Source organism: Pan paniscus, chromosome 9, assembly GCF_029289425.2.
Source record: "Pan paniscus chromosome 9, NHGRI_mPanPan1-v2.0_pri, whole genome shotgun sequence".
In the NCBI taxonomy this organism is placed as follows: domain Eukaryota; kingdom Metazoa; phylum Chordata; class Mammalia; order Primates; family Hominidae; genus Pan; species Pan paniscus.
This window is the reverse complement of record NC_073258.2, coordinates 78,003,074-78,028,753: the sequence shown is the minus strand read 5'-3', so window position 1 is coordinate 78,028,753 and position 25,680 is coordinate 78,003,074. Positions and strand designations below refer to the sequence as shown.

Below are 25,680 nucleotides of genomic sequence, written 5' to 3'. Positions count from 1 at the left end.
GTGCTGAGGCTACACAGGGTGCAGGCGGGGCTATACCAGAAGGGAGTGCCAGACCCTACTCAGCAGCATCCGCATGCTGCTACAGGCGTCCCCCAAGCAGATGAGGACAATAGCCACAATCTGGGCAGAGAAGGGAAAACCCCTCACCCTGTCAAGTCAGGGTGAATGACCCCTGGCCCTGCTGGGCACGGGACCAAGTGGAGCTGAGCCCCATTAGGACCATAAGCAGCTCTTTCTAGAAGAAAACCACTCCAGGTATGGGGGGCACCCAGGTGGAGGAACCAGAGGCATACCAGGAGGCCGGCACTCACCTGAGTGTACAGACTTCAGCCAAAAGCTGCTCCCCACTGCATGCTCATTAAGGACACTTTTGTTTGCATCAACAAACAAAACTCTTACCATCAAAAGGGATGTTGGCAAAGGGAAATGCTCCCTAATGGGACATGTGAGACCAAGAAAATGAAAATGCTAACTGCAGCGAGAGGTACTACTGCCCTAATGGAGCCCTGCTGGGTGCCAGGCACAGGGCCAGGCTGCTCACACTAGCACCCCTGAGCCTCAGGACAGGCTTTTGAGGCGATACTACCGGAAGGTGCTGGCAGAAGGCTGCCCACAGGCTCAAGTGAGGGAGGCAGGGTTCAAACCCAGGACTTCCCAACCTGGCCACTGTCTGGAACCCAGCAAGGGCTCAACACTGGCTGTTCCTTTCCCCCACCTCCTCACCCCCACTTTTCTGTCAACTCTGTGCCCTTTCTAAGTAAAAATGCCCTGATTCCTGGCACTCTCTCCCCGCTTTGCTTTCAGGACAGACAGCTGTATCAAAAACACGTCTCATGGGAGGCCAAGGCAGGTGGATCACTTGAGGCCAGTTCGATACCAGCCTGGCCAACATGGTAAAACTCTGTCTCTACTAAAAAAGAATGCAAAAATTAGCTGGGCGTGGTGGTGCGTGCCTGTAATCCTAGCCATTCAGGAGGCTGACTCATGAGAATCGCTTGAACCCGGGAGGCGGAGGTTGCAGTGAGCTGGGCAACAGAGCAAGACTCTGTCTCAAAAAAAAAAAAAGAGCGGTTCCATACAAGGTGAGGGTTACCATTCCCACTGCACAAATGGGAAGACTGAGGTCCAGAAAGAAACAAGATCTGCCCAAGCGCACAGAGTGACAGGGAGTCCTAAGCTGAGAACACAGGCCTGGCCCATCACCTTCACCCCCTCCTTCTGCTCCTGCCCTGTTCTGAATGCTCTGGACTCCATGGCTGGGAGGAAGGGCAGCCCTCGCAGGCTGCTAGGACCTCGGGAGGATCATTAGTCAAACTCGAGGCTTGGCTCTGAGCCCTCTGTGGCTCAAGAAGCTGCTAATGAGGCTCCAGGGCCTGGAGACCCAGAGTCTGGGATCCCCAAGGGCCTCCACTTCCCCTCCTGCTTCACCGCCCCTGCACCTGGCACGGGGTGGGCCCCAAGCCAGCCGTCTCACCCCTCAGCTGCTCTGCTGTCAGCCAGGATGCTGAGCAGGAGGGAGACTGTCTAAATAGATGCACTCACACACCAAAAACCCTCCCACGCCACGCCGGAAACCAGGGAAGCCAGCACAGACTCCCGGGGCCATGTCAAAGGATTCAGGAACCAACCTGAAGAGGTTCCTGATGGCCAAAGATGGGCTAATTTGAGCATCAATAAGGGCAAAAACAGCAATGGATTAAAACACATCAAATATGTTCCAATTCATGAGATCAGAATGATACTTACAAAAACAATTAGTCACTATCGGAGGTGGGTAGGGAATCAACTCATTTTTTTTTTGAAACTGGAAAATTACAGGAAATTTATCCTGTCTCTGTAGACAAACTGTACCAGATGGTAACCAAATAGTAGATGGAGGGAAGTCTTGAACTGGAAGAGACTTCCTGCTCATAAATGAGAAAGGACTGATGATATTAGACCACCAGCATTTTACAATCACTGAAGAATGAATGAATTTAGGCAGTGGTCACTGATGGTTTCTAACATCACAAAAAAGAAAGATAACTAGCCATGATGTGCCCCCGAATGAAGTACACAACATCTTCCATGATGCAGCTGTGACAAAGAAAGAAAAAAATTGTTCCTAAACCGTATGAGCTTCTAGAGCTAAGTCCCAGGTTACAGAAACGCAGGGGACAGAGAACATGTCAAACACCACCAAAAAGACACAGTCAACAAAACCCACACCATGGGAAACCCCACAGGACAAATGGCCCCATTTCTTTGATAGATAATTTACTAGGAAAAAATAAAAGATGAAAGAGCAATCAACCAATTGCAATTATGGACTTCTGTTTGGATCTCATTCAAACAAACCATAAAACCTATGCATATTTATAGCACAAATTAGAAATTAGAACAATTACTGGATATTTGATGATATTAAGGGATTATTTTATAAGTTGGTATTATGGTTTTTTTTTTTTTTTTGAGTCCTTATCTTTCAGAGATGCATCTGGAAATATTTACAGATGAAATGAGCTGCTGTCTGGGCAAAGTGCAGGGGTGTGTAGAGGAAATAAGACTAGCCATAGGCTGGCAAGTGTCAAAGTGAAGGGATGGGTGCAAGGAGTCCATCAGGCTGTGCTCGCTACCCTCTCGCTGTCTACAGTAGAAATTCCCCATCACCACGGACACCAGCCACCTGGCCCAGTAGTCCATGCTCTCAGCCTCATCCCTCAAACACTCCCTCCTTCGGGTCCCGTCTACCACAACCACCAAACACCCATGCCACTTCAAGCCACCTCCCCCACGCACATGCGGCTCCCTCTGCCTCCTTCCCTTGTCTCTTAGGGGCCAGCTGAGCAGCAGCTTTGAAGCACCTTCCGCTGAGCACCCCCCCAACAGTCAGGCAGCCCCTTCTCCTGGCACCCCAGCATGGCTCTCTTTTCCCTGCCCACTGGGAGGAGCTCCTTGGGGACAGGGGCCAAGTCTGACTCATTCTCAGATCTCCAGCACCCAGCACAGGGCCTGGCCCAGCTCCAAAGCTGGCTGGAGTCTTCCTGGGAGGAAAATCCCCCACACTGGTCACAGGGCAGCCTTGACCGGCTGGTGACCTGTACACACTACTTAATACCACATTACCCACTGCGGTGCATGGCAGTGACTTCACTTTCAACGGGGCCACCTCTGAGTCTCAGTCTCCTCATCTACCTACACTACCTCCAGGGCTGTTATGAGAACTAAAGGAGACAGCCTTGGAGCTCTTTCATAAACTGTAGAGAGCTGTGCACACATGAGGGGTCATCTGTGTTGGTGTACACATGTGTGCCTTCACACAACAGTCTGAAAACCTCAGGGCTGGGAGGGAACTGAGATGACCTGGTCAACCTCCTTCCCAAGAAGAGAAAGGAGAAGCTCCCCATCACCTACTGCATGCTTACGAGGCTTTACTGACTTGGGCTGACCTGGCAGCAAGGCAAGGACTGGCAGGATCTGCCGCCTCCCTCATAACCCCCTGGGATGTGATCCACCAACGGCCACCCACAGCAGAATGGGCCCAGAAACCTCAGGGTCCCACCCATGGGTGCACCACAGCATCCCTGGCTCCTGGATTGTCCCTGGAGACTCCCACCTAGACCCAAGTGGCTGCTCTTAAGTCTTCCCCGTGTAGTGGCAGACAGGACTCTCTGCCCAGCTGTGCGACAGAGTGGAGAAGGCGGGGGTTGGCAGCCCAGGGAGGGAAGCTGCTCAGGATCTGCCTGCAAGTGTGTGCGTGTGTGGAGGTGGTGTGTGCAGATGTGGGGCACAGGCAGGGAGCTTTTCACATTTCTGCCTGGGACCCCAGAGGGCCAGTGCGGAGCATTTCTGAGCCACGCCGCCAGGGCTGTGGAATGGGGGCTACAGGGAGGTTTCCTGTATAACCCAAGCTGGGTAAGGTAAGCCACGGGCCTTTGTGAGTCCTCAAAACTAGTGGGTCCCTGGTCCTGAGTATCTGAGATTCCTCAACTCTCAGCTTCTGATTCCAAGACTCTCAAACTCCCCGTTTCAGATGCCATGACTGCTGGAGGCCAGGAAAGTGGTGGGCACCCCCTGCCTTCTTGGGAGAGCAGAGCCCTGCTGCTCTCCACCGGAGACCAGGGTGTCGACGCACCACAGAGTGGCCACGGCAGGTCCTGTTCATGGGGCGGCTGAGACTGGGCAGGGACCCCCAGCCTTGGGGGAGTCCCCCTTCCCCCGGGCCTCCAGCTCCCCAGCAATCATGTGAAGGCTAATGGTCTCTGCTGGGCTGCTCTGAGGTGGCGATGGTGACGGAGGAGGACACACTCCCCCATGGCCACTCTCTCGGACCACAGAGCCAGGCCGGGTTCCTGCCCACCCCTCCGCCCTGCGCCTGCTGCCATCGGCACTGGCCTAGGATGCCTCAGGCAACTCACTTCAGCTCTCCACAGGTTCTCCTGTACCCCCACCCCCGGGATAACTGAGAGGGGAGACCGTGTGTCTATGGTGATGGGGCAGTAACCATGGGCAAACTCAGGGAGGGAGGGTGACTGTGTGCAGGCTCCGGGAAGCTCGAGCACTTGGTGGACACTCGCCCATTTCACCCTCACAACAGCCTCGAGAGAGGTGCCATTGCTGGCCCCAACTCACAGATGAGGAACAAGCTCAGAGGCTGCCCAAGGCCATCCAGCTGGCAGGGCGGGGCTGGCTAGGTCGCTCACCACACTAGCTGCCTCTCTGGGCACAGAGCTCAGGGAAAGGCAGGTTTCTTTCCCTGTGGTTTCTTGTGGTTTCCAGGGAAAATGGGTCATTTGCCATTCCTGCACTCTGGGGATAGAGCCAGGCTTCTACTGCTGTCCTGGGGGTGGGAGGCTGGATTCCTCTGTCTCGGGCAACTCCAGGAGTGGCTGGAAGGCAAGCTTGGGGAGGGGGTGTCAGGGAGGCAGAGACCCCTGAGAGACCGGGGGTGGGGGCTGGGTGTGGGGCTGGGGAAGGGTTCTGCGCATGCTGTGAGGGGTGTGTGAAAGGGAAACCAGGGGGCAGCAGCTACTCTGAGGCGGGCATGAAAGGGGCTGTGTGACCCAGGAGAGTGGTGGGGTTGGATTTTGAAGCAGGGCCCATTCCAAAACAAAACCACTGGTGAGACCCCCAAGGCAGGGCTTGACTTGGTCTCCAGGAAAGAAGCCAGCCCAACCCGAGCCTGGGTTCTCAGGTGGGTGGGGCCCATCTCCCCGGTCCATCCCAGGGACCAGTGTCATGGGACCAAAGGTCCACAGGCCAAGAGCCTGGCCCACCCACACCTGCTTCCAGCCCCTCCACGCCCTCTGTGACCTGGGCAGGAGGCCGCCTCCTCTGGGCCTCAGTTGTCCCTGTCCAAAAATGAGTGCGCTTCAGAGTGGTGATGAGGGAACAGAGCTGTGAGGAAGGATCAAGTGAGGCACTGAAGTCACGTGGCCTTGGGGCTACATCTTGCCCATGTCAGTCTAGCCCAGCACAGGTTTGACAATTCCCGGAGGGTGGGGCTGGAAGGACCTTCACAGAACCAAGCGGTTCACTCTGGAAGGCCTGAGGCTGGGAGGGGGTTGGGAGCTGCCTGAGGACACACAGCACATCCGTGACAGAAGCCAGACTAAACCTGGGCACAGGCCGGACCTCACCCCACCCCTCAAACTCTGCCCTTCCATCCACCCCCTGCCCAGCGGCCCTGCAAGGCAGGGAGACTCGAGATTGCACCTGGTTTGGTGCCTTCCTACCCCAAGCCCTCGGTGGCGCCCAGATGGCACCTCCCTCAGCACAGCTCTCTGCACACCCAACACGGAGGCAGCTCTGGGGCTACCAGAGAAACAGTCAGGGCCGGAGGCTCCTGGCCAGCCTCAGGAGATTCGGTGAAGCCCCTGATTATTCCAGGCCTCCTCCTTGGAAGGTGGCAAGGGCTGGGGGAGTGTGGGAAGTGGCCAGGGAGCAAGTGCTCGGGGCCATGAGGGATTGTGAAAGGGATGGGGGCTGATGGCGAGACACTGCACACCACCGAGGCCAGGGCACAGGCTTTATTGGGGACCTGCAGCAGGCACAGCAGAGGGACTCAGGCCCTGGGACAGATGGGCTGGGGAGACAGGCAGTCGGGACTAAGAGGGTCCCCAGAGCTGCAGGGAGAGCTCAAGCAAAGAGGCAGAAGGGCAGGGCCACTGCACACGGGTCTGGCCTCCCCTCGTGCTCAGCAGGGCAGGCAATGGCCGGGACTTCTTCAAGCCTGTCCCGAATGGGTCCCAGAGCTATGAGTCAGAAAGGACCAGTGCTCAGCCCACAGCCACTCTCCCACTCTCTCACCCACAGAATCTCAGCTCCAGCATGCTGCTCCAGCCTGCACACCTCCGAGGTGGGGCTCACCCTCCCGGCAGCCCCAGCCACAGGGGATGGCCCTGACCCTCTGGCCCTCAGTGCATCTGTTCCAGAGCCGCAAGTTCCTTGACAGCTTTGCTTCATGAGGGGAAATGTCTTGGACACATCCCTGACTGGCTGAAGACAAAACACAGGGCTGGCCTTAAGTCAGGGTGCTGGGGACAGTGGCTTAGCTGTACTTGGCTGATGTTAGGTGCAGGTCAGGCACTCCCCCAAAAGGGGGGGCTCTCTGGGACTGCGCAATGTGAAAGGGAATGAGACTAAGAGTCAGAACTGAATCTGATGAAGATTGTGCCTCAGTTTCCCCATCTGTTTGGTGAGTGAGTTGCATCCAATGACCCCAGAGGTTAGCATTCTGCCGTCACACCACTGCCGCCTGCAGCCCACTTGGGACTATCAGCCGTCGTAACTGCCCACCACGCCTTCGCCCTGCCCCCCTCAGCTGCACTGAAGAAGCCCAAGAAATGCCAACAGATGCCATGTCAGGACGAAGCACTTGCCTTCCCTGACCTGCAAGCTCAAAAGAGCCTGACTCCCCAGCAGGGGATACCTGAGGCCCTGGAGAATCCACTCTCTCCAGCTCCAACTTCCCTCAAGGCAAAGGGAACCCCCTTTACTAATCCACTCCCTGTTTCACTATCTGAACTGCAGTCTCCTACCTCAGGAAGCCCCCAGGCCAAGGTCATCCGGACCAGGCCCCTGTTAAGAGCCATCCTTGAACCAGCAGCAATGATCAACAGATAATCTAAAACTGCACTTGTTCCTAGGGTAGGAATAGACCTCTAGAATACATCCATATGAATACAGCACACACTGTCTCATGGATATGTGTGCGTAGAGACAGATCTCTGTGTAACCTCCCCCTTCACTTCTCCACCCTGAAGTCAGGCCCAGAAGAGCCACAGCTGGGCCTACACAGCCTCCAGGGTGCCAGCCACTCTCCACTGCCCAAATCCGCCCCTGCAGCAACCCTGCCCCATATCCTGAGGGTTGTCAACGCGTTATGGGACCAGCAGCCCAGACACAGGCTCCGGCAAAGGGCACCAAGGCCAGGGAGCAGTGAATGCCGGCTTGCTGGACTCCCCGTGGAGACGCCCCATCATCTCTGTCTCCCTGACTCTGGAGGAAGTGGATGCTGGGTTTTTCAATCTCTGTCTCTGTGTCTCTCTTGGTCTTTCTCAGTCTCTCTCTCCCACAATGAAGCAGAGAGAAGGCAGATGGCCCTGGCCTCACTGTCCATGCACACTGGCCCCGAGTAGGCCTCTATCGTCTATAGCAATGCAGCAGCCAGTCCAGCTTCTAGGCTATGGAGCCTCAGAATCTTCTTCCTGTGAGCTGGAGTGCTGGCCCCAGGGAGAAGCAGAGGAGGAAAGGTGTGGGACTCAGGGGGCCTCTGGGCAAGCAGAGGACAGGCTGAGCAGCGAGAATAATGGCCCCAAAAATACAGGGGGGAAAGTGGCAGGGGCAGGGGAGAGCACAGGTGGGCTAGAGGAGAGCAGCAGCTGGCAGCTGCTGTCAGAGCTGGTTAAAAACCACGGAGGCCTTGAGGTTGGCGGGCTCCACACCCTCGCCAAAGGTGATGAGGAAGTACATGACCTTGCGGATCTTGGCCAGGTCTGACAGGCGCTCCCCAAACTCCAGGGCGTCGGCCTCATTCCAATCCATGGCATCCGAGTCCTCCTTGCGCCAGAAGATGGCAGTGGGGTCCAGCAGCTGGCGTGTCATGAGGTTGGTGAGGTCAGGCGTCCAGTTCTGCGAGGTGCCTGTGATGGTGACCTTGCCCGGCTTGTCCAGTACGACATTCCAGCGCTCGAACTGCAGCTGCTGCTGCTGGGTGAAGTTGAGGCGGTACACAGACTCCGCTGGCTGCAGCAGCTTCTCCCCATCCTGGTGCTTCTCCCCGCGCTGCTTCAGGCTCTCCACGCGTAGCCGCATCTGCCTGGTCAGGCCCTGGTCCAGGACCAGCGGCATGTCCAGCTGCGGCTGCTGTGGCCTGTCCTCCGCCATGGCCCAAGTGCTGCTGCCACCAACGCCAAGGATCCAAGTGGGCTGGAGCCTGGGGCCGTGGAGTGAAGAGGCCACCAAAGGGGGGCCCCACCTACTTTCTGCCCTTCCCTCTTCCCCTCCCTTTGCCACTGGCTCTTCCCAGCCCCACCCAGTTCTCAAAATGGGGTGTGTGTCAGGGGTGGGAGTCCCCATCTGCCTCCATTCCAGTCCCCGCAGAAGCGATAATGCAGGCCCTGCAGGCAGGCGGAAGGTGGCAGGCTCCTTGGGGACCAGGTCGCTGATGTCAATTGCTGTGGCAACCGCCCTGACTACCAGGGCTGGGCTGGGTGCTGGCTTGTTTGTGAAGATGAGAGCACTTCGTAAGTGCACTGATGGGGAGGGTGGTGGGGACCACTCCTCACTGGAGGTACACAGGAGAAGATGCAAGACCCGCAGGAGCAGGTGGAGAAGCCAGGACCAGAGAGGGCTTGGTGATTGGAGATCTGAAGTCACCTAAGCCAAACCTTGGAGCTACCCCTGACGCCCGCCTCCCTCTCACTCCTCCACACCCAATCACCAAAGCCTGTCGATTCTGCTTCCCAAACACCCCGGGACCCTTCCCCTCCAGTCCCACTGACAGGATCTCAGCCCAGCTACCATATCTCTCACCCAGACCCGTGGTTCTCAAGACTTGAGTGAGCATCAGACTCACCCTCAGGACTTAACACACAGATTGCTGGACCCCCTCCCAGAACTCCTGGTTTATCAGGGCTCTGTGGGCCTGAGAATCTGCATTCCTAACCACCTCCCAGGCGACATGCTGCTGGGCCAGGGACTGCGCCTTGAGCATTACTGACCCGGATGACACTGACGGCTGGCTGTGCCACAGCCCTGCACCATGGCCACAACAGGACGAGGCTTCACTTCTACCCAAATCCCACCACTTACTCCACCTGAATTAATCCTCAGTTTCTCCCAGGAGACTTGGGGCCGAGGAAGAATCTGGCAAATGTTTATATCCCCAGGGCCCGGGGCGGAACCAGAAGCTCAGCCTTTATACTGGGGAAATGAAAGAACTGGAGTGTGAGTGGAGCCGGAGTTGGGGAGAGAGTGGGGATGGGAGTTGGGGAGCGGCCGTCGCCACAACACGCCACACACAGAAAAGAGGACAGAATCAAGGCCAAGGTGTCACAACGGAAAACAATCTGAAGGGTCTAGTGGACCACAAGCATGGTCAATTGTGAGATGGTGGCTAATCAATCAGTGGGATCCTGGGCTACCTGAACAGCAGAGGGGCACCAAGGGAGACAGAATACCCGGTCCTGTTAAAACCACACTGCAAGCCCTGGGGTCAGTTCTGGGGGTCATTGGCAGAAATTCCCCCAAGGGTATTTGAGAGAACCATACAGCTAGATGTCAAACTGCCTGATCCTCACAGAACCTTTTGCTTTGTAGCTGGAGGGGCAGGGGAGAGGGGAACAACTTGGCTAAGGAACTACCATGGGAGGCTTCCCTTTCCTCCACATGGGGGAGCTGTTTCTAACCTTCCCAGCACCACATTCTGCTTTTTATTTGTTGAGTTGCTCAGTTTTTGCCTGTGACACACAGTCCTGAGAGGGTAGGAAGTGTGTCTTGTCATTACTCTAGGCCAGCAACCAGAACGGGGCCTGCCACACAGAGGCCTCAGAAATGCTTGTTGAATGAATGAACGAATGATCGAATGAATGAATGAATGAACGGATGAATGAGTGAATGACACTGACAAGGGACAGGTGATGTGATGGACCACGGGGCACAAGCCCAAGGCCAAGAGGAAGGTGGGCAGGTGGGGAGACAGTACACAGGTACTGGCCAGGGCCAAAATGAAGTGAGCAAGATGGCTGGAAGGTGAGGTCAGAGAGACTGGGCCTTTGGCTGAAGACCTCCAGGGAGAGCAGTTCCGGGCTCGGGCTGTGGCATGGCAGCAGGTGACTGAGGCGGCTGAAGGTGAAGGCTGATGGAAAGGAGATGGAGAACTAAGACAAGGGTAAAAGGGCAAAGCGAGAGGGCAGGACGTTAGCCACATGGACACAGTAAAGCCTGGGACACAGCAGTTCTTGGGGTAGAATGGGCTGGGAAATGGCAGGAACCAAGCCCTTTGTGCCCAGGTGACTGGCCAGGGCAGCTGGCTGGTGGAGACAGCAACACAGTGGGCTAAGGGTGGGAGTCCAGTGAATGAGCCAAGTGCTTGTATGGGGACGCTGTGGTCCGGGCAGCACTGGGGAAGGAGGATCCCCTATTTCTGGATCCTGAGGGATGGGGTGAGGGGGGCGTGATCAGCTTCTACTGATGGGGATTCAGGGGCACAAGACCCCTGGGGAGGGTCTGAGCAGAGGGGCACTGACCTTCTGGAGGCCAAAGGTGGGGGGCAGTTGTGACGGGAGCTTGAGTCTCACAGACTGGGCAGGAGGGACGAGTGGTGGGAGCCAAGGGAAGGCCTGGGGGGAAAAGGAATGGAAGAGGGAGGGGAGGAGGCAGAGGGGGTGGACTGAGGCTTGTGGGCAAGGGAGCAGGCAGGATGCAGGAGGCTGCAGCTGGGGACTGGGCCCACTGATGTCCACAGACCTCTGCTCAGCCATCGGACACCTTGGGAGGACCCACCCAAGGCTGGATGTAGCAATGAATACAGAGGAGAAAAGCAAGCTCTAAACTTGCAGACGTAATTGCAAAAATGCATATAAAAAAACAAAACAAAGCTGGGCACAGTGGCTCACGTCTGTAATCCCAGCACCTTGGGAGGCCGAGGCAGGTGGATCCCCTGAGGTCAAGAGTTTGAGACCAGCCTGGCCAATGTGGTGAAACCCCATCTCTACTAAAAATACAAAAATTAGCCGGGTATGGTGACGGGCGCCTGTAATCCCAGCTACTCAGGAGGCTGAGGCAGGAAAATCACTTGAACCCGGGAGGTGGAGGTTACGGTGAGCCGTGATCGCACCATTGCACTCTAGCCTGGGTGACAAGAGCGAAACTCCAACTCAAAAAAAAACCAAAACAAGCAAAATCCTCTTTAACACCAAGTGGAAAAAAAACTAGAAGGAAACACAGGAAACCCTTAACACTGATTGTGTCTGATGAATGAAAACCTTAAGTGACTTTGTACATCCTTGTACTTTTTCAAGCCTTTCGTCCCCAGTACCTACTATGGTTCTCAGGGCATAGCTGGTGCTCCATCCATGTGCACTAAGGGAACTGCTTGATAACTAAAGAGCAGGAACTGCTAATATAACCGGGTCAGGGACAGAGTGGGAGGCACTTTTTAATTTTTTTTTTTTGAGATGGAGTCTCGCTCTGTAGCCCAGGCTGGAGTGCAGTGGCATGATCTTGGCTCACTGCAAGCTCCACCTCCCAGGTTCATGCCATTCTCCTGCCTCAGCCTCCCAAGTAGCTGGGACTACAGGCGCCCACCACCACGCCTGGCTAATTTTTTGTATTTTTAGTAGAGATGGGGTTTTACCATGTTAGCCAGGGTGGTCTTGATCTCCTGACCTCATGATCCGCCCGCCTCAGCCTCCCAAAGTGCTCGGATTACAGGCGTGAGCCACCGTGCCTGCCTGTGGGAGGCATTTTTAAATGCCTCCACTGGCCCCTCCCAGGCCCCACCCAGGGTTGCTCACCCCAACACTCCTTCCTAGAGACACCCAGGCATTCGACTGGGACTCTGGTCACTTCCATGCTTTTTTTTGGCCAGGAGCTGCCTGACTCCTCCTGGGCCCAGGCCCGGCTCTGTGGCTCAGAGCAGGCATCAGGTCTGCCCCTGTGGCTGCTCCAGGCTCCAGAGAGGTGAGCTCACAGCAGACCTTGGCTTAGGCCAGGCCAGAACCAATGGCAAATGTTCAGCCAAACTGTCGCAACCTGATTTCAAGTTCCTAAAACCTGGTCACCTGAAGTCCACTGCCCTGCCCTCAGGGAATGTACCATCAAGTCGGGGAAGCTAAAATGCCCCCATCAGGGATCCCATAGGAGCAGGGCAGGAGGCCAAGAGATGTCTGACAGAACAGAGAAACAGGTGGGCCATCTAAGAGGGGGCTGGGGAGGGAAAGTAACAAGTGCAGAGAGTGCAAAAGGCAAGGGTTTGCCTTCCTCCGGCCCCTTTAATCCTCCACGACCCTGGGCACTGGAAAGGTCAATTTACACTGAGGACAAAAACAGCTAGCAGGAGACCCGGCCAGAATCAAATCCAGGTCAGGCTGGCTTCGAATCCTGTGAGGGGTAAGGGTGGCTTGCTGTGGGGGCGTGTGTGTTGGGGGCGTATGTGTCGAGGATGTGATGCTCAGTGTGTCTGAGGCTCAGAATCCCCAAGTGTGAGGTGGGGAGGGCAAGGGTGCAGCTCAGGCTCGGCAGCCCCCCCACTGCCCTTCCATGGAGAAAACAAGGAGGCCCTGCAGGGCAACAGGCCCAGAAAGTGAGGGGTGACAACAAACAGAGCCCAGTCAACAGGGACGAGGGACGGAAGGCGCAGTAATGAGCTCCGCAGGGCCCCGAGCCTCCTTCCGGGACCCATAGTACCACAGCAGCACAGGAGGCAAAGTGCAATTAGCCAGGAGCGCCCAGACCCGCCCTGGCCTCCCTGGGACCCAAGCTGCTGTAGGAGATCAGCCTCCTGGCCCTGGCAGCCTCCCAGACCAGCCAGGCCAGGTGCCCCAACTCCCTGCAATAGGAACCTTTGGCCCACAGATAAACACAGGCCTCAATGACAGGCCTCCTGCCTGCAGTCCTGGGCCTGTTCTTCACTGGTGAGAGGTGGAGCTGCACCAGGAACCACTTGGGCCCAAGCCCAGGGCAGGACATATAGGCTCCCACCTACAAACGGCCAGACAGATGGCCTCTCCTGGGGAGACCGGAGTCAGGCCCAGCACCACAAGGCCCTGGGAGGTCTGGGGCAGCAAGGCCAACCGTGGGGCTGCTGGGTGGTAGCTGAGTCCAATAATTTGGAAAGGAGCTCTGTTCCCAAAACTCTCCTGAGCCTTCTCTACTTCAGGTCCCTAGTGGGCTCAGCAGGGACATATACGTTGGGCCAATTCTGCCTGTGGGGAGCTCACCTCACGGGGGAGGTGAAAGATAAACAGGCAATTGCAGGGCAAGGTGGGAGGTGGGGGGCAGCCCTACAGAATGCCCATGTGCCCCTTCAGCCCCTGACTGAGCCCTCATCTAGTGGGGGGGTGGGCTCTAAGGCAGGGGGACCTTGTTCTGAGCTCAGAGAAGGGGGTGGGAGCCTGGAAGCTGGAGAGTGAGGACTGGCCCTACACCCAGAGCACAAACCAGGCCCCAGCCCTCTCTGGGCCTTGAGGCGTAGAACTGAAATGAGCCAACGGGTGGCTCTCGAAAGCCCTCCTGGCTCAGGTGCCCCTCGAATACCCACATCCACACGCCGCAACCATGGCCTCTGCCAAGGCCCCAGGGGCCCTACAGCAGGCAGCTGCTCCTACCCTGCAGGACCACTGGGGCTAGGCCCCAGGGATGCCCACCCTGGCGTGGCTTTGAGAGGTCACACCCCCGTTCTGCAGACTCAAGAGCAAGACACCTACCAGAGTCTCAGCCTTGCCCAAGGGCACTGCTCCCTCTGATGGCCTCAGAGGATGAGGAAAAACTCTGTCTTGCACAGGAGTACCTGTATGTTCTATGATATTAATTATCATAATGCTGGTAGGCACAGCCACCTTTGGCCAAGCACGATGCTGCACAAGGCATGTTGAGTGCAGCATCTGGTCCTATCCTCACCACTCCTCGAGAGACAGCTACTCCGATTGTCCTCATTTTGCTGATGAGTAACCTGAGGCCAGCTCCAAAGCTACCAAGTGCTGAGGCTCACTGCCAAGCCTGGGAGATGCAGATGTCCAGTGCTCCTCAGCCCCACTGCCAGCCCCTCCCAAGGGATGGCAGAAGGGCAGGGATGAGCAAGGGGCAATGACCAGAGTCCCCCTGCAGTCCCTGCCAATAATTCTTCAGGGAGCCAGGGTCTGCCTCCACTCCAGCCTCCCTGCCTCCTGTGCACGGAATCTAAGGCCCTGCTGCCAAGTGCTGGGATAGGAGGTTGGGTTGCAGGACCAGAGCCTATTCTTTCCAACCCAAACCCTTTGGCCCTGGTCCAGAACACCAGCAGCTTGGAACTGTGCTGGGATAGGAGGTTGGGTTGCGGGACCAGAGCCCATTCTTTCCCACCCAAACCCTTTGGCCCTGGTCCAGAACACCAGCAGCTTGGAACTGGGAGTCATGAAGCTGGGGATCACCAAACCACCCTTGCTGAACAACTGGGAAAAGTCAGGCCCAGAGGAGGACAGCAACCAGCTGAGTCACACAGCAGGTCTGTGTCTGTCAGGGGTCTCCTGAGCCCCATCAGTGGTGTCTGCACACTAAATGTGATGCACACAGCTTCCACATTTCACAGGTGTGTATTAATCTGCCAAGTGTCCCCAACAGTGTTGGGGGGGACACATCAGAATGACCTTGGGAGGCTGACGGATTCCCAGCACCTGCCCCTGGGGGTGCCCAGCTGAAGGGTGAGGGATGGCAATTCCGACGCTCGGCCAGTACTGGGGGCCCCCACCCCATCCCTGGCACAGGCTTTTGAAAGTCTCATCTGCCACATTCAGGTTCCGCCTGTCTGGCAGTGAGGGCCACAGGCTGCGTTCACACTCCCCAGCACCCTGCCCACTCTGCCCGAGGCCTCACCTTTTGCCACAGCGACTCCCGGGAGGCAAGTGACGAGCAGGCTGCCACAAACCAGCAGTTGCCCACCTGGCCCTGGTGCAGGTCGTGGGAGCTGATGCCATCCACAAAGAGGCGGGGGTCCTCGCAGATGTCCTGCGGAGAAGGCGAGGAGAGAGCGTGAAGGGCTGAGGAGCATGCGGATGCCCCCCATGGCAGGAGACATGACAGACACAGACGTGACAGACACAGACTTGCTGTGTGATCATCAGCATGGTGATTCACCTGCCTCCCACCACAGACTTGGGGCCCTATAGGGCCCGTCTGCTCCCCGCTTGCCCCCCACCACGCGGTCCTGCCTGGGATGCCCTCTCCCCTTCCTGGCCGGAGAGTGCTCTTCCGCTAAAGGTTTGCTGATGAAGAACCTGTGGGAAGACGTCAGAGCGCTGGACCCGGGGCACTGCCTTCCTCCTACCCACTGCGCCCCTCCCTAACCAGCAAGAGCTCCATTCCCTTCCTTCTCTAGCACCAGCAGCCTGAGTGCCCACCCCCGCCAGCCCACAGGGGTACAGCAGGTTCAAGTGGGGTGGGGGTGCGGGCATGGGACAAACACCCATATCCCAGGTGGGGAGCACAAAGCGAGGGGCCAGTGGGGAGCGGTGGGCCAGGCCCCGCATGGCACTTGCCTCGCATAATCTCATCAGGTCTTCACGCCACCCAAGGAGCGAGGAGTTGTCATTCCATTGTATGGGTGAGGAATGGAGGTTCAGAGATGGACTGTGACTTGTCAAAGGCACACAGCAAGCAAATGCTCAAGTGGAGCAAAAACTCCTTTTTTTCCTTTTCTTTCTTTCTTTTTTTCTTTAGAGACGGTCTCGCTCTTTTGCCCAGGCTGGAGTGCATGGAATGCAGTAGCACAATCTCAGCTCACTGCAACCTCCAGCTCCTGGGTTCAAGCAATTCTCCTGCCTCACCTTCCTGAGTAGCTGGGATTACAGGCACCCACCACCACGCCCAGCTAATTTTTATATTTTTAGTAGAGACACGGTTTCTCCATGTTGGCCAGGCTGGTCTCAAACTCCTGATCTGCTGGCCTCGGCCTCCCAAAGTGCTGGAATTACAGGCATAAGCCACTGCACCCAGCCTCCATTTTTATTTTCTACAGAGACTGGTGGGCACGGCCCAAGAGGCTGCTCCATGAGACGCAGCCAGGGAATCCGGCCAGGGCAGCCGCTGACCCGGGAATGATCCATGAGCAACTGGCTGCTCTCAGGCTCAGCCCTTCCTAATTTCTGGAAGCCCCTTGCTCTGCCTGCCAAGAGAGAGGTAGCCCAGGGGGGCTCCAGTACCAGGTGCCCTCTGCACCTGACCCTGCCCAAGGAGCTCTGGCCTGGGCTTTCCACCTCTTCTTGCTGTGGGGGTATTTTCCTTAAAAGCTCCCTGAGGCAGTGCTGTGAAAGGGAAAAGCATGGGCTTTGGCTTCGGACTGGAGACTGAATTCCAGCTCCTCAATCGGCAATCTGGCGAGCTCTCTGAGCCTCGGCTTTCTGATTTATACAATAGAAACAACAATTTCTTTATGTTGTTGGATTTTGGGGTTTTTTGTTTTTGTTTTTGTCTTTTTGAGACATGGTCTCGTCTGTCACCCAAACTGGAGTGCAGTCACAATCACAGCTCACTGCAGCCTCAACCTCCTAGGCTCAAGCAATCCTCTGGCCTAAGCCTCACGAATAGCTGGGACCGTAGGCCCACACACCACACTCAGTGAACTCTTAAATTTTTTGCAGAGATGAGGTCTCACTATGTTGCCCAGGCTGGTCTCAAACTCCTGAGCTCAAGCAATCTTCCCGCCTCAGCCTCCCAAAGTGCTGGGATGACAGGCTTGAGCCAATGTGCATGGCCAATAATTTCTACTTTGCGAGGAGGAATCAGTGTATGTAAAGTACCAAGCCCAGGGCCTGACCCAAAGCGAATGAAAGTCTCCTTCAATTTTCAGGTGCTAGGAAGCTATGCCCAGACCTCTATGGGTGGCTCCAGCACCAAGAGATGCAACCAGGATGGGTCAGCTTACCCTGTGTTCCCTCAGCTGTAATCATCCCTCCCCAAGGCCTGAGCTGGGGGTGGGGCCTGGCCTGATCCCTAGCCCTGCCCCAGGGAACAGAGCAGGCCCCTCTTCCTCTCCCATCGCCTCACTGAGCTGAGGAAGCCACTGCTCCCCAGTGGTTGTGGGTATGGTGGAGGGTGGGGACAGGCAAACACTGAGACATGCCTTTCATGTACCAGGCATCCTGCTGACACCACAATCCATCCTCACCAAGGCACTGAGAGGTGGGCAATATCCCCTTTTACAGATAAGGAAACTGAGGCCCAGGGAGGTGTAATACCATGTCCCCGCCACACAGCATGGGCAGATGGCAGCAGCCCTCTGCCTGCCTCCACTCCAGCAGGCGCTCCTGAGCTAGTTCCATTCCAAGAGCTTCTGCGGTCCTACCACAGGCGGCCAGCAGAGGGTGGAAGAGGCAGGAAGACAGAATTTGAATGTCTGCTCCCTGCTGTGCAACTTTGGGCCTCACCTGTGCAGAGGAGATAAATGGTCATCCCAGCAGGGCTGTGTAGGGACTCTACAGATCGTGGAGCAGAGCAGTGGCAAGGGAGAATGGGGAAGAGGGCTCCTAGTTCCCACCAAGATGGGGACCCTGCTGTCCCCTCTGCCCGGAAGAACCAGAGTTTTAGAGGGTCAGAGAAAGGGCTAGAATTCCCCCAAGGGCATGAGCAGCTCCTGAGACCTGGCCCCTCCTTCCAGTTGGCACTACAGGGTGCACCACGGCCAACCTGCACGGCGGCTTCTGCAGAGCACAGGTCTAGGAAACCCAGTGAGGCCGCCTGGTCTCATCCATCCCCAACGGCACCCCGTCAGGAAGCACAGGCAGGAAGAAGGGACTTTCCCTCTCCTCCCCGCTGCCCTCCTGTCTTCCCTCCCAGCCCTGGACCACACCCCACATCCAGCCCATCCTCTGACCCAGAGGGAGCTATGACTTAGCATCTGTTCCCTGAGGCCAGGAGGGCAGGCAAGACCGGGAAGGGAGAGGGGCTTCCATATAGGAAGGACCCCAGCCACATCATGCCACGGAAAGAGAAACAGCTACCACCTGGCATCACCAGGGTTTACAGCAGGAAGTGACTCAGGTGTCCCTCCACTTCAGATCCTCCCAGCCGGTGTCCTAAGACAGACACACGACTGCCCCATCCCAGAGAGGAGGAGGCTGAGCCCAGGACAGCGCAGTGATGTCCAAGGTGACAAGGCAAGTAAGTGGACGGATCCGATGGGATGCCCTAGGTCTGCTGGGCTCCCAACCAGGGTCTCCCAACACTAAGCACCACAGCTGGGGCAGACCCGAGGTGCAGATCCAACCAGATCTGGGCCCCAGATCAGGGCTCTGGCCCCAGACACTTCTCCAGTCCTTGAGAGACAGACTGAGCTTGGGAGTCACGATTCCCAGATTCCATCACCCTGACTTGCTGTGGCAGAGCAGGAACCTGGGGGCAATCGTGCAGCCTGGGAAGGAGCAGACAGAGCGGAAGGCAGCCAGGCATGTTCCCACTGCCAGGAGAGGCTCAGGGTCACCAGCTCTAACCAACAGAAACCACCTGAGGTTGGTGGCACCTGGAGTCTGCTCTGGAATCCAGGGGCCACCTTGGGGCACCTGTAAAGGAACAATAATAGAAATATCTCACAATGACTGGGCACCTGCTATGTGGCAGGCACTGTGCAAAACAACCCTGTGAGATGGGCACTGTTGGCATCCCCTTTTTACGGATGAGGAAACCAAGGCACAGAAAGGTTAAGTCACTTGCCCAGGGCCACACAAGAAGAGGTGAACTGAGATTCAAATTCAGGCAGTCTGGCTGCAGTCTCCAGGTAGACTAGGTTTTTTGTTTGTTTGTTTGTTTTTGTTTGTTTTTTTTAGATGGGAGTCTTGCCCTGTCGCCCAGGCTGGAATGCAATGGCGCGATCTTGGCTCACTGCAACCTTCGCCTCCTGGGTTCAAACGATTCTCCTGCCTTAGCCTCTAGAGTAGCTGGGACTACAGGCACCTGCCACCAACACCCAGCTAATTTTTCTATTTTTAGTAGAGACAGGGTTTCACTATGTTGGCCAGGCTGGTCTCAGGTGGGCTAGGTTTTATGGGTGACAAAGCCATCCTTCCTTCACCTGTCTCCCTGCACCTGTCCTAACCCAGCTTAGGGGGTGTCTCACTAGATAGCAATGAGACCAAGGGTTTGGGGAAGCCCAGGCCCTCACCTCTGCCACCATGGGGCCAGGCTTCTCAAGCCTAGTGTTTGTCCTTCCACTTTTCCTGGGCCACTGGCTGGACATAGGTCATAGAGTGAGTCAGGGAAGGTCTCTGCCCACAGGCAGGGATCTTGAGAAGGAGCCAGGCCCTGACCCCCCATGTGAGCAGAGCTGTGACAGCAGGAGCCAGAGAGAAAACAGAGGAGGCTGCCTGGAGGCAGTGATGCTGGCAGAGCAGGCATGGAGAGTGCTGATAAGCAGGGAGGTTCAGGAGGGAAATGGGGACCCGAAGTGTCCTGAGGCAGACACTGCCTCCGAAATGGTCCTCGGGTGCCAGGGGCCCTTTATCTGGTGCCAGCCACCTGTGCTCCCTTCCATCCCTGTCCACACTCTCTAGGTTTCCTTAGGGTCCCCACCACCAGCCTGTGAGCTCCTAAGCAGGGCCCAGGCCTGACTTTGCCCACTTCTAGGCTTAGCAAAGCTTGGCAGGTTCCACTGGGGCTACAGACAGGTCCCTGGGAGGGAGGGGGGACAAAGTGGTGCACAGGATTGGGCTGTACAGGGGCTACCCCTGAGGGCTGGGGGTTGACCATTTCTCCAGGCAACACAGCTCTAGGACAGCATTCTGCACCTGCAGTCACCGCTCCCCTGCTCAGCCCCTCCCAGCCTGTTAGACCAGCTCCACCTGACAGGCCACAGCCCAGCCCACCTCCCTTCTCCCTTCGTGGCACAACAAGAAATTCAGGTTTCTATTCCTGGTGTACAAGGCAAGGCAAGGCAGCAGACTGGATCCATGGCACCTGGGCTATATCTGCAGAGGCTCCCTCCACGTCCATCCTCCTCCCCCACTCTTTGTCCATCCAGCTTCACCCTAGTCACCACCCTCCTGGAATCTAGGATCACAGAAGGAATGAACTAGACAGTGGGAAACAGGTCCGGGAAGGACACGGGACTTCCATCTGGGACTGGAAAGGGAGTTGTAGCCTACAGCCCATCCCCTCTGCAGAAGACTTGCCCTCCCCCAGCCCTACCTCCTTCTCCTCCATGGCAGTCCGCACCCTTCAAGGCCTCTGAAAGCTCTCCCTGACCCCACTGAACCCCATCTCTGAGCACATGCCCAGAAGGGGGTCATTCCTGGGCAGTTCGGCTGGGTGTGCCCCCGCTGCCAGGCCTTGCTGCAAACTGACTGTTCTGTGGCATGAAAAGGCCTTATGTTCAGGGAGCCAACGAGTAGGGCCATCTCCAGGAAATGGCTTGATGGGCAAGAGTCCCCGGGACTGGGCTGAGGCTGGGGCCCCCGAGACTGCCCTAGGGGAATTCTGCAGGTTCCAAAACCAGTGTCTATTCATTAGTCCCCCTCCCCCGCCCCACCTTGTCCCCTCTGCATTCCACCAAAGGACCTCCAGGCTCATACCCAGATGTGGGAGAGATAGCATGCTGGATGAGGGGATGTTGCCCCCACAGGGTGACAGGAGGCCGCCTACCAGGGCCCGGGCCCTGAGCGAGGAGGATGGACACCCTGAGCTCCCAGGCCTGGGGACATTCTCCATTCTCCATGCATCTCCCCAGCCAGGCCTGTGAGGGGCCGGCGAATGGCCACTGTACTGGAAAGAACAAAAACATAGCGAGCCTGTGGGTGAAGGGTGTGGGCTGAAGGCAGGTGCCCAGGTCGGCACCCAAGAGGACAAGGCCTGGTCCCACCTGCAGAGTCAATAGGAGATGGGATGTCCCAGCCAAGGTGGCTCTAGGTCCCCAACACAAAGTTGCCAAGGAGAAGACAAGCAAGAGAGGGGAACCAGTTTGTCACCTGCCTCCCATGTGTATGACACCACAGATACCTGAAGTCATTTCGGTTTCCAGAAACTGTGACCAGCAAGAATTATCCTTCCCCAATTACAGATGAGGAAACTGAGGCCCAAGCAGGAGTGACTTGTTCAAGGTCACACTTCTAGTAAGGTAGGGCCAAGGCTGCAGCCAAGTTCACTGTGGCTCAAAAACTAGCCTCTGCATTCCATTTGAGAGGCAGTGAGGCTGGGAGGCTGGCTGAGGAGACCCTCTAAGAACAGAGCAGCCACTATAAGGACCAACTCAGAGAAGGAGCTGGAGGGGATGGACGGGCATGCAGCACAACTTCTCATTTGTAAACAGGCGGTCACAGGTAAGACTCCATCGAAACAAGGCTGCCTGAGGCCAAAGTTCCCTCTCACTGGCAAGCAGCTGGGAGTTAATGATAACCCACTGGGCTGGGCCCGCCAAGCAAGCTGAGCCAAGCCTGCTTGACTTCCTGCTCCACAAACCTCCCATCCCGTTAGTGGGGCAGGGGCTGCCTGTCCTGCAGGCTTGTGGCTAGCCAGTAGGCAGTGCCTACACACATGGTTTAGGAAATCCAGGCAGTGCCGTGGACCATCCACCCCAGCCTGGTCTGAGTCCCCATCGCTGCTGCCCCTTGGGCCCCACTCACACAGCTCTCTGAACACCAGCCACCATACGCTGTCTGTCACCTGCCCCCACATCCAGGGCAGGGCAGCTCTGCGTGTCTAGAAAGGGCAGGGCACCAAGTGAGCCAGCGAGGAAGGCAACGAGAGGAGGAGGTGTGGCATGGCTCCTGAACCCACAAGGAAGGGGGCTCAGAAAGGGCAGCTGACTCCCCTGGGTCACGCAGCACGAGAGTACCAAGCAGGCCAACCTGGCGTCTCCTCCTCTCACCGCAGCAAGCCCAGCCTGCTCCCGCCAGGCCTCACCAGCCTCTTTTCGGAGCCACGGACCTAAAATGTCTGGGCAATGGCCAGAGGGCAGGAGGGAGTCAGGACGGGGGTAGCCAGGGGATGGAGTGGGAGGAGGGCGAAGAGCTCGAGTGCCCAGCCCTCCTCCCCACAGCCAAGGCCTCACAAAGGCCCTTTGAGGCCAAGGCCTCCCTCCCCACCTACTTGACAAAGGAAGATAGGAAGGCGTGGGAGAGGGGGCCCGAGAGGCAAAACTCTGTGGCCAGGCCAGGAGGCTCCTGGGCCTTCCAGAGAGTCAGTACAGGGCCAGAGATTCTGTTACAGCTCTTGGGACTGAGGTCAAGGGCACCAGGGGCCCTTTATCTGGTGCCAGGAAGGTGGGGTGCAGGGAGGCAGGACTCTTCAACTACCCCTGCTAGCAGCTCATGGGTGATCTAGGACACGCACCTTCCTCTCTTGGCCTCAGTTTCTCTGCCTCTCAAGAGTCCCAGTCCAAGGACATCTACAGGGTATTTTCAGTCAGAAGGGACTCGAGATCATAGCCTGGGAGGGAAACTAGAAAACTACATTTCATTTTCCCAAAAAGCCCAGGGGATCAGGAGGAACTTTGGAAAATGCAAATCTGACCCTGTTACAGGCTGCTGAAAGCCTTTGCCTTCGCAGGACCTCACTACCCACAGAGAAAGGTCGAGCATCTTGGCCCCAGATCTGCCATCCCAGGCATGGCTCTCCACAGGCCCACATGAGCCTGAGGGGCTCCCACCTGTGAGTTTCTATTCCCTCTGCCTTTTCCCACCTGGCCCTTTGGGCAAAAACCTCATCACCCTTCACCTCCAAGACACCTCCTCTGATTACTGGGCTGCGGGAGTCACAGCCTCCTCCCAGCCTGGAGCATCCTTGAGACAGCAGCATGGTCTCCCGCATTGTGAGGGGACGACCCTCAGTGTCACTAGCACAGCCCTGGAGGCCAGGGAGAGTAACCTCCTGCAGCCTCCCCTCCACCCAGGCCACCAGGGACCCCATTCTGCAGGACCCATAGACAAGCAGCGAACCCCTCCCCAGCCCACCCTCACACCCAGGAATCGGGGTTCAAGGGGATGAAATCACACCAGGAGGCCAAACATTTCTGTGTAACACACTCTAGCCTCAGGGACCAAAAGGAGTGGTCGGAGAGACGCCACCTGTTCATCATTATCAGTATCCATGGTCCCGTACTGGCTGCCAGGCTGTGAGTGGAATGAGTGCATGCCTTACCTCTTTTAATTCTCACAACCACTCTATGAGGTAGGTACTACTATTTTTTTACGATTATTATTATTATTGATTAATCACCATAATAAATACTTTTCATTTCTACCACAAATGACTATTTCAAAATCATGATGATAACAATCAGGAAAGTAAATTCCTTACATTTGGATGTCAATCTACATTTTATCAAAAATGGTCATATCCACATCACCCCATTTTTATTCCAAAAATGAGCCTCAGCGGGGTTGAGGTTACTGCCCCATTTTTCCTGTGAGGAAGTGGAGGCCCTGAGAGGGGTGAAGGCCTGGCTGGGCCTCAACCAATCCAGTGGTGGCCACAGGATTACAGCCCATTCTCCGAGCTCCCCATCCAGATCAAATCCCACCGTTTCAGCACCCTCACTTTCTCAGCAGCCTGGGGCCAGGGATGCCTCCTCCCACCACCCCGATGTCCCTGCAGACCCAGCCTTGTGGGTGGGCCTGGGCCTGCTCACCCAGCTCCAGCTGGGACCAGACACTGACCTTGGGTCGCTTCCACCTGACGGCGGGCCCCGGCGTGCCCTTATAGTAGAGTGAGTCGTCAGTGGCGGGGAAGAGGGGGTCCTCGAAGAGCACCTTCCTGCGCCGGCAGTCCCGCCTCAGGGCCGAGTAGTTCTGGTCCTCATAGGGCTTCACACACGAGAACATGGTGGCTGCTGCCCCAGGGAGGGGAGGGGGAACACCTGGACAGGAAGGCAAGAAGACCGTCACTCACAGAGTCCCTGGGTCCCTGATGCGCCCTGTGAAGCGGACATCATCAGCCCCATGGCACAGGCAAGGAAGGCTCAGGGAGGCGTGGAGCCTACCCAAGGTCACACAGCTGGTATACAGCAGAGTGGGACAGGCACCGACCGGCCTGACTCCATAGACTGGATTCTCTCGTTTCTGAAGCTCAGAGGTGATACCAGGCCCACAGGCCACACAGAGCTCAGGCCTGGCCCACACCGCACCCACCTCCCTGCCTTCCTTTGTTTGACCAGCCTTCCCTACACCTCCTCAGATGGAATCAGACCAGTGGCCAGCCCTGGCAGCTCCCTGGCTGGTGTGCCTCCCACAGGAAAGCAGCGTGTGCCTCTGGGTTTCCCTCCCCACCTCTAGAGAGTGGCACATTTCTGCTGGTGTGGGAAAACCTTGCCCCAGGTACCCCTCTCGGCATCATTCATTCATTCTCTCCGGTCCTCCCCGCACCATGCTGCCTTCCTCACAGCATCTTGGGAATAGACGTCTCTAATTCTGTAGAGAGCAGGCCCATGGCTCCTTAACCCTCCCTCCATTCCCCAGGGGCCCAGGTGGGCCCAGCCAAGCGCCCTGAACTTTGCACCAATGTGCTGACCAAGTGCAAGGGACACAGACTGGACCAACATGGTCAGGGAAGGCCTCTGGGAGTGGAGGGCAGGGCAGGGCAAGGAACAGCGGCTGGCAGGGCCTGCATATCAGGTGTGCTGAGAGATGCTCGGACAGCCAAGCACCTGAGTGACCACCCCATTTATGATCCACGCCCCCCCCCATCCCTCAAACTCCATCTGGGCTGTGGTGCAGCTCCACAGCCCCCGATCTACTCTTCCTGGGGCCTGCCCAGGGTAACAGTGCAATCCTTTTGGGGTAAAGGCCACAATTTCCAGCCCAGCCCTGAGGGAAACCAAGGCAAGGCAGGCTGGCTGTGGGAGTGATATCTGAGATCAAGACTGGTGTGAGTGCCAGCCCCAGTGGTACCACCCTCCTGCTGGGTGACGTTGAACAGGTCATGTGAACTCTCTGAGCCCGTTTTCTCATCTCAGTGATGGGAATTACGCAGTGCTGCTGCACCTCCTGGAAGGAGTCAACCCATTAACTGAAGGCTGAGGAGCCCGCCGAGCATGCCAGTGGGAAGAGGAGTGAGGGGGAAGGGGCCAAGACACCCAGTGGTCCCAAGAGACGCCCCATTTCCCTGGCCAGAGGTGCGTGTGTACTGCCTGCCAACAGTGCCGGTGGGCACACGGCTGCCAGCTTTCACAAAATACAACTGCGGCTCAGTGAGGTGAGGTGACCTGCCCAAGCTCCCCTGGAAACCTGGTGTCCGGACGGGAACCCAGATCCTCCGACTTTAGTGCCACCGCCTTGGCTGTGTGACCCTGCTGCTCTCACTTAGGGTCTCCCCACACACCATGGCTGAGCTGGAGCCTCACTGGGGCCTCATGTGGAGGGAAAGAGGGAAGGGAGAGACAGGAAAGGAAGGAGGCGAGCGCGGGCAGTGAGCATGGGCACAGATGGACAGCAGGGAGGGCAAGGGGGTAATTGTCCCCCCACCTGCCAAGGGAGCTGAGAGCAGTTGTCTCCTGCTCTGCACCCAAGCCACTTCACCTTC

At 56.9% G+C, this 25,680-nt stretch overlaps 2 protein-coding genes across 2 annotated transcripts in view; both read right to left on the bottom strand.

Annotated features, from left to right (window-relative positions):
* CAPN5 (calpain 5) overlaps positions 1-25,680 on the bottom strand; it is a 56,923-nt gene that overhangs the window by 14,950 nt on the left and 16,293 nt on the right. Inside the window, exons 2-3 of the mRNA XM_034933422.3 lie at positions 23,820-24,019; positions 15,055-15,186 (exon numbers count right to left, since the gene is read on the bottom strand). Of these exons, the coding sequence (XP_034789313.1) occupies positions 15,055-15,186; positions 23,820-23,984 (297 nt within the window). The 5' untranslated portion in view covers positions 23,985-24,019. The remainder of the gene's footprint in view (positions 1-15,054; positions 15,187-23,819; positions 24,020-25,680) is intronic.
* On the bottom strand, positions 1,791-8,391 carry OMP (olfactory marker protein). The gene has a single exon (XM_055094710.2). It carries the CDS (start codon positions 8,365-8,367, stop codon positions 7,876-7,878), a length of 492 nt encoding a protein of 163 aa, XP_054950685.1. The 5' UTR covers positions 8,368-8,391; the 3' UTR covers positions 1,791-7,875.

Coding starts and splice junctions, on each gene's coding strand:
- OMP (XM_055094710.2), bottom strand. CDS start 8,367: ATGGCGGAGGACAGGCCACAGCAGCCGCAGCTGGACATGCCGCTGGTC.